Below are 19683 nucleotides of genomic sequence, written 5' to 3'. Positions count from 1 at the left end.
GAAGAATAAAATCCCTGCTTTTGTTTAAGTAAGAGTGAGACTGTAATTATTTTGCAGATTCATTTGAACTGTCAGAAAAGTGGTAGAGTCCCAACTCATAAAAATAACACATTAAACCTCAAAGGCATGATCCTCTCTTGATACATACGAACACATGCTACATTAAAAAGAAAATATATAAACACAGCTCTTTAAAAGCCAGTTGGAAAGCATAAGAATCCAAAATATACATCAGACTATCTTAACAAAATAATGTTTAATGATGACAGTTTAAGCTTGCAATTACATGACACTCTTGAGCAAAATATCACTTCTACTTATGGCAAAAGATTTAAAACTGCAAAAACAACTGAAGCATTTATTCATTTACATGCCATTTCAAGATGAAAAACCCTGCCAAGGGCAATTCTGTAGTGTAGCGCATCTTTCTCTTGCTCTCGTTTTTTTCCCTCCTTTTAAAAGCAGTAAAGGTAATTTTTTTTTTTTTTTTGTAAAGCAGGAGCTATCTTCATCTACTGGCAATAGCTAACGATCAGTAAATCTGCTACCACAATAACTTTGCTTAAAGCAAAGCTCTTCGATAAGTAGTTTTTATACAGCAGGCTCCTGCTATGAAAAGGGGATGACTGATACTGTTGCAAGCAACACCGAGGTCTATAATAACCTAAGCCAGTATTACCATCAAATCACCTCTTAGGGAATGCCCTCTCCTTCCCAACATCACACAGTCAATTTAACAAAGTTCTAAACAACTTGCACAGCAACTCAAACACTGAAATAAATTCCACTCTCCCTCTTCCCCTCTATGCTGATTAGAAGAATAGGAAGTCACAGGTCAGTGGAACAGTGCCCCAGATGACTTCATCTGTTTACTTTTACTGACAAGATTGCATATTGAATCAAGGCTAAGGAGCAATGGTTTCACGCTTTCTGTATACACCACAAGTGAACACCACCACCACTTCCACAGCACAGTATTAAGTGCTGTAGCTGGATACAGAAGCTCTATCACTTTCTAAAAGAGTGAAACCAAGACATTATCTGTTATGAAGTTTCCTATCACTTTTCTTCTCAAAATCAAATATCTGATCACCACACTACAGGATTTTACATAAAACGAAATTGATGGCAAGAAAAAGTCCATCATCCATCCAGAATAAACACTACTTCATGCTTGATAATCTCCAAAGTAAATACATACACATAAACCTACAAAGGAAATAAGGAAAGGAAGATATATCAGGAAAAGCAGGAAGCATCTTTTCCCCCAATTTGACACTGCTCTTTCTCAATCGTGAAATAAAACCGGTTAAATTGCAAAGAGTGCAGTCATGGGGGAGGTTTATTTACCTTAGAACAGAGCATGAAACTTCTCCAGCTCACAGCTGCTCCCTTGCTACAAGGTAATTCACTAGGTTACTTCCCAGGGCAGCGGGCACAGATCAGGATTCACAGAAGCCTGCACAGGCCAGGACAGAAAGGCTGATGGAATTGCATGGGACATGCTCCTATCTGTATCGGGGAATCCCTTAATATTTAAGGCTGCTTTTAAATAATAATAATAATAAAAAAAAACAGAAAACCCACACATTTTTCAAGGCTTTTGCTTAAAAAAAAAAAAAAATCAACTGAGAAAATGCATACGTGATTTTTTTTTTCTCCATACAAGAACAAGGAGAATAGGAGCAACCTTTATTTTCTCCTCCAGCAGTACCTTTAATAGCAGATAGAGCTTCTTTCTCTCCCTAACTACAAAGTGGAGCAAAATTATTTTTTGTTTACCTGTTACTGAGAGAGTTTGTGCCACCCGAACCTTAATAATTTTTCCACAATAATTGTCATAATTTCTACTTATTTCATTTCCACAAATGTATTCAATATGAACTTGAATCTTAAACTAGAAGCAGCTCTTCAACATTTCAGAAAGCCTGAGATGCTCCATAAATACAGCTAAAGACAGACAGTGACTTGCTTCTTCCAAAGCAACTCATGCCCCAGAGTTCAGGAAACACGTGCAGTAAGGCACTGCCTTATATATTTGACAGCAACACAGCCTACCCTCAAAGTTCATAAAGAAATACAGAATTAGGAAGACTCCTCTGATGCCAACACAGACATTTTGGAGTCAGCTGCTTACAGCCAATGTGGAGGTGGAATTTTATTTTTTGCAAAACTTGCATGCAAAAATAAACACTCCTTCGGGTGGCTTCAAAATTACTTCCCTAGCTTAAAAGGCAGGTGACCATAGTCAACACTGGGGAAATAAAGGACCATCTCATGCAAAAGCTATGACCATTCGGCCTTCGTCTGAGGGTTAGGATCATGATTTGAGTAAACATTCAGTGCCTCTGGAAATTCATCAAACACTCAATTGCCCGTGGTAATAATATAACAACAGGAATATTCTGCCCAGCTGAATGTCTTCTGTGTTAATAGCATACACTCAGAAACTAGAATATTTGTGCCTCTTTAGACTGCTGTTTTGTCATTCTGTGTGGTACTGTCCTTTTTATTTACACCTCCTTACCGATCCAACTTCATCTGTTGCTGCTTTTGTTTTACAGACTGCAAAATCTTTGGGGGTGAAGATGGCCTCTCTGTTATGTATCCATAGAACAACCATAACAATGTCCATACAATGTCAACAGCGATCCATGACCGGTGGAATACTACTTCAGTATTATTATTAGAGACATTTTCTCCTGGATTATTATCCAATCATGCTATCCAAGAAAAAAATATATTTCTAGTCTTCCATATTTCTGGCTATCCAGCATGCAGGAAAAAGGTCTTCTGAGGCCATTTTCTTCTCCTGAGGCCAAATTCTGAAAAAATTACCTTTATATACTCCTTAAAGATATGACAGTTCAATACTAGGGCTTACTAACAACAATTTTGGATGGGGGAAAGAAAGAGGAAGGAAAGAGACAAAAATTCCATACAATTCAAGAAAATGGTGAATGAAGAATGCAGAAAACATGGGTGAAATTCATCTGCAGATTGATAAGAACAGCAAAACTAAGGTCAACTGAGAGATCCAATCTTTGGACATGGGCATTCTCTAGCTTCGTGCTTCCTCATTCAATCAAATCTTGAACATTTCCAAGGGTGGGGATTAAATAGCTTCTCTGGACCCATCTTTCAGTTTTTGAAAACCATCATGGTAATACTGCTTTTTTTCTTTTATTGAAAAACTTCCCAATTTCTATCCATTGCCTTCTGCAAAGTGCTCAGCTCTGCTTTCTCTACATCCTTCCATTTGCCAGAAGTAAACAATAAGCAGTAAGATCTCTTCAAGCCTTCTCTTCTTAAGGCTCCACAGCCTATGAAATTCAGGGAACTCAGCCCTTTACACTCTTTAAATTGTATGAGCATCTCTCCTATTTCTTTTGCTAAAATTTTCAACAACCATAGTTTTTAAATGATTTTTTCAAAAGGGAATCTCCTATAAAGAGAGAGGATTGAAAACCTCTGTGTCAACAGCAGAATTTGCCATACACTCAAGTTCTTGCCAGCATTAGCTTCCACGTCCCACACTGACAGCTTACCATTTCACAGTAACTCTACCTGGGTCATCAACGGGAACGAGCACTGCTGCTAAGGTTTCAGAAGAATAGACTTCAATTTCTTTTGATTTAGGAATTTGGTCTTTAAATTATCAGTTCCCAAACTGCAGATTTTGGGGAGTAAGAACAGAGTGGGGAAATTTTACAGAGAAACATTATAGAGGTGGTGTTCAGCCTCATAAGCCTTCTTGAGAAAAGCTTATGGAACCAGCCAAGGAACTAGTACAGAGAAGGGGAAAAGAAAACGAGCGAGTCTCAAGGTATGAAGGAATACTGCATTTTTAAGTAACTGCAGTAGTGTTTCATCATCTGCATAAAACATTCCTCTCTACATAAAAATATTCCTGCATAATTGAGACCCTAAGATTGGAGTTCAAACTTTAATAAAGGTTGGTCACTACAGAAGAACAGGATAATATACCAAGCTACGCTCACAAGTTCACAAGCCATGAAGAGTCCCAGAGCAATTCCCACATCAAAGCATGTCTAATGCAAGGCTGATGGACATGAGGAGTTGATGTAAAACACAAATTCACTAATTCTGGAAAAAATGCCTGCTGAATTTGAGGCCATCCTAATACCTGGATCTAGACACTCTTCCAACTGACCCTCTCCCAATTGACCCTCAAATCCTCTTGAGCTGCTTGACTACATGGAGGCTAATGTTTTCTCCTACCTGTGAAATCTTCGTGGTTTTCTCTGTCTCAGCTCTAGACAGTTTGTAACGCACGGGAGGCTTTCCCCTCATTTTGGTTACACCTTATTCTATGATAACCTTTACTTCACTGCACAAACCTTCACTTTGCTCACTATGATGGCAAAATGTATGTAATTGGAACATATATTAAGACATAAATCAGTATCTTGTTATTTCATATGTCCTTCTGCAGAGTCAGCATGTTTCATGTATATTTTAAATTGAAATGCTCAATCCATTCAATTGACATGTAAAATATGATGATGTGTCTAAGGCAGCAACAATTTAATTTTCCAACCTGTGATATGTACAAGTAGGAGGAGCTGTGTTTCCTTAGAAATTAAGAACCCTACTACTACTACCACCTCATTAACAAATATTATTAGATCTTAAACTGCTAAGACTCATATATATATGAATGTACGCAATATTTACAAGTAGTAAAGAAACTAGGCATTTAATGCCAAAGTAAAAAATAAGAAAAATAAAAAGACAAAACTGCATTTAAAATCACAGTTACATATAAGCCAAAAAATGGAAAGACGTGACATTTTCAAAAATACCACGGATACAATTAATTCAATTTCATAAACGACCCAGCATTTTAATGAAAAAAGTTAATTCTCAGTGGAATTTTTAGAATGTAGATGAAGAAAAATTAACATGCAATTATACCATCAAATTATCATAACTTTATTTTAAAAATCAAAGGAGTGAAGCCTCCTGTATCACTGCTACTTACGGCATCTTTTGTTAGTTTATTTTAAACTCTGTTTTTATTTCAAGCCCAGATTTCTACACCAGCATTATTCTAAAATGATAATCAACCAAGACTGATAGAATTCCCCAGTAACCTGCAAAAAGTGATGATGCTTCCATTAATACCCAGTGTTGAGCAACTCACTTTTCCTAAATTTCCCAGGATGGCAAGTATACTTTAGTTTCATCCTTTCACTTCCAGATCATCTCCCCGTGACTGAAAGAGCTGAGCCTGTGGACAGAACTTAGCCAGCACATATAGCAGCATGAACTACAAATATCCAAGATTTCTTCCATGCATAAATTTGGGCTATTTCTCAAGCTGTTAGAAGTAGATCTTAAAAAAAATATATCACTTAACTGACATACAAAACTCAAATCAAGAACTGCAACAAGTATTGAATTTCGCAGTTTAACTAACTGGATTTGCAAACTGAAAATATTCAAATCCATACATTTAATATCAATTAAAAATATTTCTTAAGTGGCTCCCTTGACAAAGCAGTTCCAGAAGGCCTTGAACTTCTCTAATTGCCTCAAAAATGAAGCAAAGTGAAAACCAAAACCATGTCTCCATATTAGATGCAGCAGCTATCAATAGCATGTCTTGTTAAAAATATTTTTTTAACAGAAAAATTTTTTTAAACAAAAAACAAAGAAAGTCTAACTTTCCCTGACATCTGATCAAGAAACCGCTGCATCTTGTTTTTGGAAAACAAAACAAAAAGACCACACACAATTAACAGCTATTGTGGTATATAAATTGGTTTTATTCAAACAAACTGAATGAAAACAAACCCTGAAAGTGTGCGCATGTGTATTTGTAATGAAAACAAACCCTGAAAGTGTGCGCATGTGTATTTGTGCGTATATCCCCCAAGACATTTCAAAAACAAGTTGTCAGATTCCTTAACTTTGTTTTTAACCATGCTACCTTAGGAAGAGGTGAGGTGGGGTTGAATTTTGTTTGTTTTCACACAGAATGCTTTTATATTTCATGCTCCAGGGTGACCGTCAGCAATGTGAGACTGTGCTTACCTGCTGAGCCTGGTACCTCTGCTGGGCCTGCGAGAGATACTGTGCCTGGGGTGGCAGATGCTGAGGCTGTGGCTGCTGGTTGTAATAGGGTTGCTGGCCCTGCTGGCAGTAGCCGCTTACACCTTGCTGACCATACTGAGGCGGGATCTGTTAGGAGAGTCAAGTAAAGCAAGAATGTGAGTCAAAACACAGGATAACATGAAGCCAAGGCAGGTTACAGCTACGTGCTAACCTCAGCGCAGCTGATGCCGTCAGCTGTGAGCCTGGCTCCACTCTTTCACTCAAGGGTAAGTGCAAGTCCTTAGATCCTCTTGCGCTACACCAGCCTGAGCTCTATAGAAACTCCATAGACCTTCTCTTTTCAGGAAAAACATCTAAGCAAAATACTATGCTCTGAACATCACAATCCCATATATCCAGTCTCAAAATACAGAAACAGTTATTTTAAATATGGCAGTTATCCATAGACATACTTCTCAGGTAAATCTAGAGAAGAATTACCTAAGGCAGTCACCCAAAATTAAAATCACAGATAGAAGGCATAACTCTAAAATAGGCTTTGAAAGAAAAATGCACTATTTTTCTTGTGAAATCTCTTGCCAAGCAGCCCCAGATTTTTAATTCTATGTCCACATGCGTTTAAACTTTCCACAAAAATAGTTGTGGTTGGGCAGTTTTTGGTTTTTGTCAAGTTCAATCTTTCTCAGACTACTCCCTTGCTAAGATGAATCTTTTGGGAAAACAAACAAACAAAAACAGAATAATGGATTCAAGTGAACAGTGCAACATAAAATAACCTGCTACCCATCCTACTAAGGGGTAAATCAACACACATCATACAATGAAAAAAAAATATCGTAATATCTTAAAAATCAGACATCCAACAAGCTCACATTGCCCCTATTTCAGGGGCTTGTGACTCCCCACCCTAACATTGGTATTTTATATTATTTCAGATGACAGACAAAACACAAGATTTCTCCCTTCTAGGATGGTTGTGTCAAATTTCAAGCTTCTCTGTCCTATGCAGATGCCTTGGATCTCAGGATATATGAAATGGTACTACATACCAATGCTTAGATATCTGAATTGTTCCCATTGAGTCTCTGATACATAGATAAATCTGTTTACTGAACATATAAATACATGCCCATTCAGCCTAAGGTTAACTGATTACATTCACACAGCAATATTTGCTAGGCAATAATAATAATATAAAGCCAAATTTAAACATGTGTTTAAAATTCTATGTCTAAGAACAAGCTGTTGTTTTTACTATCACAACTTAATTTGTTCCTATTACTTCTGTCAGAGGTTGATAGCCGTCCTTGCTAACTCCCAGTATCAGCACTGCAACCCCAGGCTTGGCTTGCACTTCCTTTTCCTTCACCCTCACCTGACAGGCAACTGATACTGTGACCTAATTAACCCCTTTTGAAACACCTTCTCCTCTGCTGATGCACAGATGAATCGGTAAAAACGCCAACTAAAATGGGTTTCTTGGAATTACCACTGGGCAAAGAGACAGCTGGAGTCAGGGATCAGAGCGCAAACCACATGGCGACAGGCCTGCCAGCAGTAACCGCCACAGCGCCTCGACCGCTTCCTAGGAAGTGCTGAGGAGAAGCCTACGGCGCGGCCCACCTGGCCCCAGTAACGCTGGGAAGGGAAAGGAGGAGATCCTTACAGCAAAATATAAGGCTAGGGAAGTGAGGAAAGGCTGAGTTTAAATGCCTAGCTGACAACGTGGTGTAAGAGCAAGAAGTTGGATTCATCAGAAACTGGAGCATTTCTGCAGTAACGGTATTTGTACAGGATGGCTGGACACTCAAACACAGGAATAAGGTTGGTGGTATCTTTAAAAAACAAAGAAGCAAACAAACAAACACTTCCTTTATTTTAACTGAAGAGAAGAGTTTAGAAGAAACACAGGGTTCAAGTAAAACATTTTATTACAAGTAAAGACATGGAAATTCTGGGTCATCAAGTGAGGACTGTGAGAAAAAGAAAGAATGAAGGCAGGAAAATTGACTTCAGACTAAGCAGGTGACAAGAAGCAAGCCCAACAGTACACGGGCTTCTGCACAAAGGCTGGGAGCACTAGAAAACAAACTTCAAACAAAAGCACTGACGCAGCAGTCATAGGGCCAATTTGGTAAAACAATTTTCCACAAAAATTGTTTCCACAAAACAGATTTCCACAACAGTGGAAGCCTCTTTCGTATCACCCCAGGACACAGAACGCACAAGACAGACAACCAGTGGTGAAGCCACACTATACACTATGGCGTGTTTAGAAACGCGTCAAAACAAACCCCTGCCTCAACAAGTGTCAGAGGCCTGAAGTTACCAACCACATGCATTAGTTGGGAGAAACCAGTGCCAGGACCGTCATGCACAGCCAGGCAAGGGCAGCACTGACAGCACCACGCTGAGCGAGCCCAGCTAATGCAGGGTACAACAAAATGGTAGCGGGAGGTTTCAACAGGCCGCGGGCAGGCTGAGCAGGGGGAATATGATGCAGCGACCAGGTGACTACCAAAGGCTGTTCCACAGAGCTGCTGCTCTGGTCACCTGCGCAAGGAGACATGCAGCTTGGTTTAGTCCCTAGCAGGGCAAGTAACCCCCTTCTCTGTCCTACACGGTAGAGCTAATACGTGTCAGGGGCCGTAACGTATTTCAGTAGAGCATTAGTTGCACAGGACTGACAAAAACTAAGCAGACCACCATACTTGTGCTTAACTTCAAAACATCTTAACTACATAAAATGGGGAAATCTTGCTGAAATGAATTTATAATAGACAGCTAGAGAATGAAAACCTGACTGGCAGCAAAGTAGCTTAACCACCAACCACACACAAAGCACAGAACTCATGTTCACCACCTACTAACAGAGACTCGGGAAGACCAAAGGGACATCAGCATGGCTCACAGCAGGTTGCTTAAGCTAAATGGCATTCTTCAAAAAGCCAAAATCAAGTCAAAATGAAGAAAATAGAAAAGACTGTAAACTCTAGCACTTTAAATCTAATAAATGAAGGCAGGCCAGAATGAGTTGGGCTAACAGCTATGAAGGGGAATCAAATGAGCAATAAATCATTCTTCAAACACATGAGGAGCAGGAGGTCTGCCAGACAGTCTGAAGTGCCAACTGATGATCATGGCATAAAAGGAGATTCAGAGAAAACAGGGCCCTCAAAGAGAAGCTTAATGACTTTTCTGCACTGTAGTGAACTGTGGAAAAATCTCAGGTATATTCCCACGCTGGAATCCTTTGAGAGGAACTCAAAGAGTGCCTCTGAAACTGATGGGGCTATGGAGCAATCTGGCAGGTAATGCTCAAGACCACACAGTATCACCTACAGGTCTAAACAAACTCCAGAATAAAATAGCTTAATCGGTATGGTCCTGGTATGAAATGTGCAACTCGGAGCTTCTTTGGTATCTGGCGTATGACTCAAAAAAAAAAAAAAAAAAATCTGATTATTTCTAGACTGTAAAGGACTGACGACTGTTCTACATAAATCAGTACAAGCAAGATGAAGATCACAACTAGGAAACATCAACATTGCTTTTGCAAACTTATTAGATTTATCTGAAAGGGTCAAACACAAATGTCCTGATTGCTGCCACAAGAACGATCGAAGGCATGGAACAATTTCCATCTAAAGAGAATGATTACCCAGAACTCTTCAAGTCTAGAAGACAGACAATGAAGTGAGAGAATGATAGAAAGCTACAAAATCATAATGCCCAAACCAACAATCAGGAGGCATCGAATGAAGCTGGTTGAAGAAAATTTCATAGAACCATAGAATGCTTAAGGTTGAAAGGGACCTCTAGAGATCATCTAATCCAACCCCCCTGCACACGCAGGGTCACCCAGAGCACGTGGCACAGGACTGTGTCCAAGCGGGTTTGGAAGATCTCCAGAGAAGGAGACTCCACAGCCTCTCTGGGAAGCCTGTTCCAGTGCTCTGTCACCCTCACTGTTAAAAAAAAATTTCCTTAAGTTCATGTGGAACTTTTGGTGCTTCAATTTGTGGCCATTACCTCTAGTTCTGTCTAAGTTATTATCCCTAGAAATCTACTTCTACACATTGTTATTAAAAGAAAAAGTTAATGAATTATTTTAGTGACCTTATATAATAGCTATTTATGTCAGGGTTTTCCTCCATACTCTCTCAACCAAGACTATTTATATTCTCCATATTCTTCAGAGCAGAGATCCATAACCACTGCTCTCGTAAAACACTCAGTATATTTTCTGTTGCTATTTAAATAAATAAAAAACAACAAAATGCAAATTAATCCTCCTGCTTTACAGATGGGGAACACAAGATGCCGCTTATGGACAAATGTTTATTAAACAGCATATAAAAAGATCTTAATTAAAATCTCCCCGGAACAAAACAGATCTGAAGCCAATTACTTAACAATGCTTGGCGTGAGTGACCCAAGCATCTTTTTCCTTTGTAAGGCAATGCCCCTCTGCCTTTCACACTTGGAGCACGTTTGCTGTAGCCCACGCAAGCCGGGAGAGCAGAATTCGGTAAGTTTTAGCGTGCCCGTGGCAACACCGCCATTCTTTGCACACTACAGACAGAACAGATCTGAGCTTGAATTTATTTCCAGGTTGAGAATAGAAGCTGTAATAACTCCTTTGCCTCCTATCTGACTTGCACAGTAGAAATAACATTATTTTGAGAGAAGTATGACTGACCATCAGTGATTAAATCACTCTGGCTTCTAAGAAAGAAAGGATGAGAATAAAAGAGGAATGAAATTGGCAGCTAGAATGAAGAGATGGGAAAAAGCCAATTAAACCTACAACTTGGCCCATTATGTTTAATTCTTGCTTGAACAAGGGGTCTTGTAGCAGACATTCTTTGTCCAGCTAATACCTCAATAGTAATGGAAGTTTTAAGCAATTTTTGCATGCATAATCCATAACTGATGTCAAAGGAGAAGGATCATTAGACAGCACTACGGCTATTATAATAATTTTAAAAATTAAAATGTAACAGAATTAGTGTGTTAGCATAGGTATACACTAATAATACCAGCAATATGCTCTTACTGCATTTTTAAACCAACAAATACTTAGAACCGCTCAATAATTGAAGAATCTTCACATGTTCCACTGTCGCAAGAAAATCTCTGCCAAATCACTCAGGGATCTGCCTGATCACATCAGTGACCGGGACATGGTGACTGCTGTCAGGAAGGGAAGAGCCCTGGCAACACTGGCTGTTGCTTCACCATCTACCTGGCTCCCTAGGAGGGAGACAGACACTGAATTAAATCACCAGTAGGCAACGGCACAGTCCAGGAGTCTTAAACCATGTTGTCCTGGCATACTGGCCCTAAAGTGATGAAAGGAAAGTGCGAGAGGGGGAGAAGCACCCTTTGCCTGGTGCACGTTCAGCCACACTTCTGGAAAGAAGAAAAGCTGAACTCCAAAGGGCAGGGCTTGAAGAGGAGCAACACTGCCCGATTCAACGGCCTCTTTTGCTGAGAAGGGCTGAAACTGAGCTCAACGTTGAGAAATAAGCACTGCTTTCAAAAATGCAACCATCAGTAAGATTCCACTTTCCTAGTAACTACAATACTGTAATTACATGGAATTTAAATTGTAAAATGTATAGTGATTAGGATTCTCAGAGGAAAAAAAAAAAAAGAAAAGAAAAACGTACTTCACTACGTCTTAAAAGAGGATATTCTTGCAGTCAAAAATATGTCATATATAAATTTAATTCTAATTCTTTAAGTCTACAGTGGCCACTTCAGTAATAGCTATAAATAAGGTTGTCACGCTTCCCATTAAGTCTTCAAATAAAACTCATAATTTTCTGAAACATCTACTCTTTTGGTGTTAATTTCCAAAGACAGATCTCTGTCAAAACATAAACATTTTCCCCCAAAACATTCACACAATTTTTTTTTCCATGGTTCCGAATACAAAGTTGTAAGGGAAACTGAATCCTTCTACTTTTTGTTACTTTTTTAAAAAAGTACATATTTAGAGCTTTCTAGTTAATGTAAGTACAGCCCCTCATTGGTAAGTTTAGCTGGATTACAGAAAGAGGGAAACAACATGCTTACAGCATAGGAAAATCCTTTGGCACACACTGAGTGGCAGCGAAGGTCCTACCATAGCCGGTCCCCTGTGGCCTCCCTTCCCAAAGGGCCCTGGCCAGCTTGTGCACGCGCACACACACACACACACAGACGGTCTTTAGGAAGGCTGCAAGACCTTCTCATTCCGTGACAAAAAAGAAATTCCACAAAGGCACCAAGTAAAAAGCTCTGTGTTAACGTCAAGACCATTCATCAGAAATCCTGATATTAATATATTTTATTCATACATTCTCTTATTTTTCATCACTTAGCTTTGACCCTTGACAATACATTGGTCGCAATGTTAACCTGTGTTACTGTCTTTCCTAGACTGCCTGACTTTATGTTGAAGTATGAACTTTAAAATTTCATTAAGATCCTTAAAAATAGATTGGTCCTGATACTGGCCCACCCTATGACCCAGAGCAATGAAGCACAAGGATGAAAAACATATTTTTTAATGTCACAGCACAAATAATCCTGATGCCAGACCTTGCAAGGTACAGATTTTGCAGAGTCATTAAATGCACGCCTATGTTGGAGACTGCAGTGCAGTACAGAGATTTGCAAACTAGCTCAGTTATTGTGAGCAGCCTACACTAAAATCCACGCTAGGCTAATCTGCCTTGCTCTGTAGCAGGCTGAATTAGGTCACATGAAGATACCTGCTCCTGTAGACAGCCTACTTCATTTTAAAAGGTAGCTCAAGTATCTTCAAAACACGCTGCAGTCTGCAATGCAGTCATGCTCTATACAACCATAATGAGCAGGACAGAAAGCAGAGACTTCAAACATGTGTCTGTGGACCCCTTCCCCTCAAAAAGGGCACAGCAACATGATCACACTAGTTGCCACAGCAATGCATATGGCACCAAATACATACCTATTGTGAGGTGCTCTCTACACAATGCTCTACATAATGCACGATACTGTTGTTTAAATCAAAGAAACATGAGCTAAGTCATTATTTGTACAGGCAATTTTCTTCTATTTTAAAGAGAAACTAAAAAATAGTATGCAAAAACTAAGATTACACAATTAAAACAACAGCAACAACCACCACCAACTCTCTCCAGTCAGGAAACACAAATGTTAAGGTTCCAAAAGTAACATCAGCTGAGCCATGTTGCACACACATAGTACCTTCCAGTTCTGATTTATATTGTTCAAGGTATTTCATAAAATATAGAGGATGTGAAATGTGGCTCAGTTGATATGGCTGCTAGAATCTTATCATTTATGTTTTCTGACTTCTTAGCTCAGCAACCTTCACATCTTATTAACATAGCTTTTTTGCATACAGCATAGTATGGTATGGTACTTATGTTTTATGTATTGACATATTTTTGATGTACTGAGATTTTGAATAAGTTTGCTATTCTTCATGATGAGAGCCAAATAAATAAAGACTACTACCACAAAATAGTCCATCATTTATAAGGAAAGGCAATATCTCTCCTTCCAAAAAAGAACACTTTGATTCCCTTGTCAGAAATTGATGAAAACTACCTCTGCTGTAAATGCTAAATCTATGCCAATATCACAACCACCTCCCACTTCTACCTTCCCCTTTCAGCAGCAAACAAAGAGGGAAAAAGAAAATGAGGCTAGGAAATTTGCATGTTTTGGTTGAGCTAAAATTAATTTCAAGGGAAAAATAAACTGTTGTGTCTAAAAACAATAGAAAGATTTTTCTTCTCATACAATAGCCTCATGTTGTTTATTTGTATATTGCACTACAGTTCAGACTAACACAACAAAGAAATTAATTTTGGTTCTTTCTGTAAATTAAGGGAGGAGAATATGCTAACCCCCAATAAGAGGTTTCAATAAGGGCGTCGATCCTCTCAGACCAGCATCAGCAGGAGACTGAAAATTTGCAATAAAAGTTGGAGAAGTGCATTTTTAGTATACTGTATTTAAATTAAGAAAAATCTTAATGCCTATAAGCATACACTCTTAAATGACATCTCAGACAAGACATCCATTCTCTTACTGTGCCTTTTTTTTTCTTTTCTTTTTTTTTTTTTTTTTTTTTTTTTTAAAGTGACCAAATAGATTAAAAGTAGTCACACAATCTACTTTGGTATTTGACTTCCGCTTCACAATGAACACACATCAGAACTGCCATAATGAAAGACAGCTTGACCTGATCCCTACAATGCACTTCAGTAAAGTGTACATGAGAAACCTCATCTCACACAGTATTAACAGCATAAAGCTCATCTCTGAAGTGTCAACTATTATTTAAAGAAAATGAAAAGAAATTATGTTAAGTCTAATTTTCAACCATGTAACAACAAAAATAACTTTTCATGGGGCACTTTGTGTATACCTGTGACTGATTGTAATGAACAAACTGCCTAATAGCCTTTGGTCCCCAAATCCTGCTTTTGCCATTTATCTTCCAGGAAAGAGAAAGTTTACAGTTTTGACTGCTATTTCTTACATAATAATATGATTAAAAAAAGAACATGATACCCCAAACCCTTGTCTGAAGAAAAATGTTTATGCGGTGTACATTTAAACCTTCAAAGGCAAAGAACACGAGAGATATAGGACGAGTTTGAATAGAAGGTTGCCTGACTGCATGAGTAACTCTCCATTTGTGTACATTTATATAGAGAGAGACTCACAAACGCTATACCATTAGAGACTAAAAAAAAAGCCAGTCTGTATAATGACTTTCATTCTGCATTTCTCCTGGCTTACATTCTAGAAAACCGGAAGAAATGAAAATATCCTCATTGAACTGCAGCAGTGAGAAAAGAAAGAAGATACAAGCGCCCCGTTTCCCACTTCTCCCTCAACACCTTGCACATCCTCACGTTTTCCTCCTTCCCCCCAGTATCGTTCAGGGCAGGGAGAAGCTGCATTTTCTTTCTCCTTTCCTCCTTATTCCTCTCTTTCTGCACAAAACAGTGCCCATGAGCACCCTCAGGGACAAGGACTGGGAAGGAGAGCCCCAGAGCGCCCTGGGGCTGAGCCATGCAGGGAGGCAGACGAGCTTCAGCTTTTGGCTCTTCCATCCTTCTTGGGTCATGGCTTCCCTGAGGATCAGGGTGAATATAAAGGATTTAACAACGTGGAGTTGCTATAAAGACACCAAAACTCTGTACCAAGACGCTACCTGAGGAGCCAAGGGGCACGTCCAAATCGGAAGGGTTCAGCTGAGGAAATGACGCCACACGCGGTCGGGGCTCATGAGGGATTTTGGTCCCAGCGCGCGGGACGTCAGCGCACAAAAGGTGAAGGCACTGCCTCCCACAACCACTGCTTAGGCTCAGCAACTTGGGACAAATTCAGTCGTTTATACACACCAAAATCCAAACCCCACCAACCCCTCCGTATCATCCAGAAACTGAAAATTCCCCGTAGCCTCGACTTCCAAGGCATAGAGTGCTTGGATGAACCAAGTGCGTAAAATAATTTGACTATGTTAAGTCTACCAGCCCAGCCTAATATTGTGCCAGGTGATGATAAACAGGCTGCCTAAGGTCAAGATCCAGCCCCTGCCTCACAACAACATCCTACGGGTATAGGCACACACTAGGCAGCACTTATGTTTGCTTAAAAACAAATAAATCAAACCCTCATCAAAAAAAACTTCTTTGGAGTTTAGCATCAGCAACAACAAAAAGAGAGAGACTTAAATCTTTCATGTGCTTTTCTTTCCCCTTTTCTATCAGGAACGGATTAGAAAAAGAAGTCAGCCTCTTGAATAAGAGTACTTACATAATGGTCCGAACACTACCCTAATGTAGCTGTGACTTCAAATATTGCTGCAAGTAATTTTAAAAGAAAGTTTTCAAACCCCTAGTTGTACCCACAGAGTTTAGATATTTGAATTATTCCATTTCTATTATTTGATTTGACCTATTGCTTAGCACTGCAAAACATCAAAAGAACTCTGACAGAAACATCAAAGACATCAATCTTATAAATTCACAGCTAAAACCATATAGCACATAATAATTCCTTAAATAATTACATTTTTCATTATACTCAAAATAAGATGATTATTGTAAATTATTCCTCATATCTGTTACCAGACGTCTTTGAAACATCAGCTAAACGTAAGTATCTGGATAGAGATAATCCAATTTACGTAACAATAAGCTCAAAAAATTTCAAGACAGAACATAAAAACAAACAAGAAACTTTATAGTCATAACACTACTCATTAAAAATGACCTGTTTTGATTGATTAAAAATAGTTAACTAATAGATCGGCATAGAATAAATGAACTTGTTGGTTGGTTTTTTTTTTTTAATTTTAAAAGTCAAAAGCAAAACCAAAAAACTGATATATTGATATATTGCAGCTAAGCTTAACTCAAATATTGTGCTCCATCAGTCAAATCATTATAATACCTGCTATTCTTTGAAGGCACCCAAGCATGCCCTATACATCCATACATGTTTCTTCCTTTGTTTTTGTTTCCTTTAAGCTTTCAAGAAAGACAGAACAACAAAATCCCACAACACAACCACCAAGTTTGGTCATTTTAGACTATTATCTGAACACCTATTTTGCCGAAGCACTCACAAAGCGAATTCCGATGCTTGCAGTACGATACTTCCTTCTTATTTATGGCCAGATTGAAGTCACATCTCTCTGTACAAAGAATTAACACACAAGTGTATAATTGTAGTTTTATGCTCAAGTGCCCCAATTACGCACTTTGAAACACTTTAAAGGATCCACCAGGAACATTCAATACCTCCACACCGTAAAGTCTAGAAGAGCCTTTTGACAAAACAGCTGCATTAAAAGGAAATCTCTCCGTTCAAAACAAAGAAACCAATCAACTTTGTTCTAACATTTTGCTCCAAGACATCCACAACAGAAGGAGCGGTGGGAGCTGCCCAGCGCAGTTACATTTTGCTGGAAGGCAGGCGGACAGGAAGCTCAGTGCTTCGCTGGGCTCCCCTTGGCACCACCAAGGCAGCCCGGCTTCCTTGCCGCCGCCTTTGTCTTCGTGCCGATTCCAACGGGGGCCCAGACGCTCAGGGAGGAGATCACGGCTGTCTGCGCAACACAAGCGGGACCCAACAGCTTCCGTGTTGCACTCCAGCCTCATCACAGCCCTTCCGTTCCCTGCAAATACTCTTTGCGTATTCAGTTCTCTGCATCCTCACTTCAGGCTACAAAAAGGCTTCATGACATGGCTGCCGACCTTTGCAGGGTGTTTTTTTTTTTTTTGTGTGTGTGTGTGTGTGTGTGTGTGTGTGTGTGTGCACGCTCATTCCCCCCCCCCCCTTTTTCTAAGTTGCATAAATGTATTTCTTTACTCACTGGTTAAAAAAAAAAAAGATAAATCTATGTAAGGCCATCTGACTTTGCACTGAAATGGATTACAAGTGCTCAAATGATTTAGTATGCCTTTTTTCCCCATACAGGATGGTTAAAATTATATGTATACACACGCACACACACACACACAGTTTCTTGCATTGACAGATAACTTTTTCTCAGTAAAAATTAGAAAATATACCTGGTAACACAGAATGAGAAAATGAAATGCTCAGTGCAAGTCAAACAAGATTTAGTGCCAGGTGCTTGTGGTCATTTCCTATTGACCATCAACACAAAGACAAGGAGCACCTACCCAGCTACCCCCAGAGTCCAAGAGAGGTCACAAGCACCAAGCGGTCAGTGTTGCAGATCTCCACAGGGCCTACGGAGAAGCTGCCAAGCTCTTCCAAAGGTGATCAAGCAGCGCAGCTTCCCAGGAAGGAGCCATTCACGGCTATTCTAAAGGAAATGCGGAGCGCAGACATGACTCTGACCTCCTGCCGAGCAGGCTCCCACATCAGATGTGCCCATTGCAAACCTCCTCCCGCTCCCAACAGCGGGAATCCCTCTTTTGGGAAGGCACCAGGACACTGTAAGGGTGTTCACCTTTTGTGCCATACCTTATACAGTAAAAGGGCAGGAGAGCAGTGAGCGGCTTTCTCCTGGCTTCGCGCATGGCGACTGCTCAACACGCTCAGGTGAACCCAGAGGTGACATAAGGAAGGGGCACCGCAGCTGCCAGCTGGGTCAGCTTTGGTTGCTAGCAAGCGATACTCTCTGGTCTGGTTTTCCTCGCCCCTCCTCAGGCTGTCAGTCCAAATCCACAGATCCCACCTTCCAAAAACGTGCCCTGCGTGCAAGGCACCAGCAACGAGCCCTGCGCTGCTCTTGGTGACGCTGGGCCAATGAAGGAACATGTGCCAGCACACGCGGCTTGAACAGGGAAACCTTCAGTGCAGCCCCTGCTCCTCAAACAACTCCTGCACTGCAGGATCATTTGACTAACATACACACAAAAGAAAAAAAGAAAAGAACAATTTATATCTCTTTGTAACAGATGCAGAGGCTCCACTGCCCAGGACAATGTACAAGTCAAGAGATCTAGGACACAGGTACCAGAGGAAGGCTGCAGCCCAAAATGAAGTACAAAAGGAGCTTTCGGGGAGGACAGCAGCTTTTGGGGTGTCCTGCTCAAACCCACAGCGCCCGACTTCTGCAACAACATTTTAAGTAGTGGAGGAGTTATTGCAGCCCTCAAGAGGAAAACAGCACTGATGGGTGTGCAACAGTTTTCTCTCTTGTTTCTTCCTTCCTTGCAAAAAGGAGAAACAAGTAATTACTGTATTTCAGGAATATTTCTGCATAAAAGGAGAGCTACTCTGCAAAACACAAGTGGAAGACGCCAGTTTGTTTTAGGTTTTGAGTACTATTTGGTAAAGGATCACTTCTGTATTTTGGTTGGTATATCCATGTTTCCAATCTGGCTCTGCAATTCTTCTCTGAGGACTTTACTGGATATAGCGTTGTTCAGGAATGAGCTTCTAATTTTACATTCAGCTTCTGATTCTATAGTTGCATAGCTATTAGAATATTTCAAACAACTGGTCAATATTTCTTAAGAGCTGTATAAATTCTTCAGGGTAGAGGGTTCAACATTGTCTCCTAAATAAGGGAGAAGTGACATTTCAATTTTAAAAGCAAGTATTTTCACAATTTACCTGGTTCTGAAATATATAAATCTGATTTTTGTGGGAGTATAAAACTGGGGAGAAAAGCTTAGGAAGAAGCACTGTCTGTTTTGGAGAGAACCACTTACCCATCTGCCCTTCTGGCCAGAGGTTTAATAGATTTCTATTTTTATAAAGGACAGAAGGGGAGGGGGTGGCTCCATCAGTTTCCTACAGAAACCCAGCTGCCAAACTGGATGTGCCAAAGGGGAATTTTAGGGAATTTTAAAGAGATAACCTCTGCTGAGACTGCAATGTCAGCTTTGTAACCTCATGACTGGAACATGTGCAGTGAATGCTGGATGGAAAAAGCTGCGCTAGGGGAGTTAGAAGAAAGAAAAGGAGAAAACACGAACAGCACGAACCAGGATCGTTACTGTGTGATGAGAAGGGGACTGGAGCTCAAAACCAATGTTAGTTCACTGCGAAGAAAGAGATCTATAGAATAAATCCACTTTGATTTGGGTATTTATTGGT

At 39.9% G+C, this 19683-nt stretch overlaps 1 protein-coding gene across 4 annotated transcripts in view; it reads right to left on the bottom strand.

The window, feature by feature from the left end:
* ARID1B (AT-rich interaction domain 1B) overlaps positions 1 to 19683 on the bottom strand; it is a 319110-nt gene that overhangs the window by 235959 nt on the left and 63468 nt on the right. For all 4 annotated transcript variants that reach the window (XM_088527205.1, XM_088527206.1, XM_088527207.1 and 1 more), the window contains exon 3: positions 6061 to 6207. In XM_088527205.1, coding sequence (XP_088383331.1) covers positions 6061 to 6207 — 147 coding nt within the window. The remainder of the gene's footprint in view (positions 1 to 6060; positions 6208 to 19683) is intronic.

The sequence above is a fragment of the Tinamus guttatus genome, unplaced genomic scaffold (genome assembly GCF_059628265.1).
Source record: "Tinamus guttatus ecotype Peru unplaced genomic scaffold, ASM5962826v1 Tinamus_guttatus_pri_ptg000264l, whole genome shotgun sequence".
Classification (NCBI taxonomy): domain Eukaryota; kingdom Metazoa; phylum Chordata; class Aves; order Tinamiformes; family Tinamidae; genus Tinamus; species Tinamus guttatus.
The sequence above is the reverse complement of the archived record's forward strand: the minus strand, read 5'-3'. Positions and strand labels throughout refer to the sequence as shown.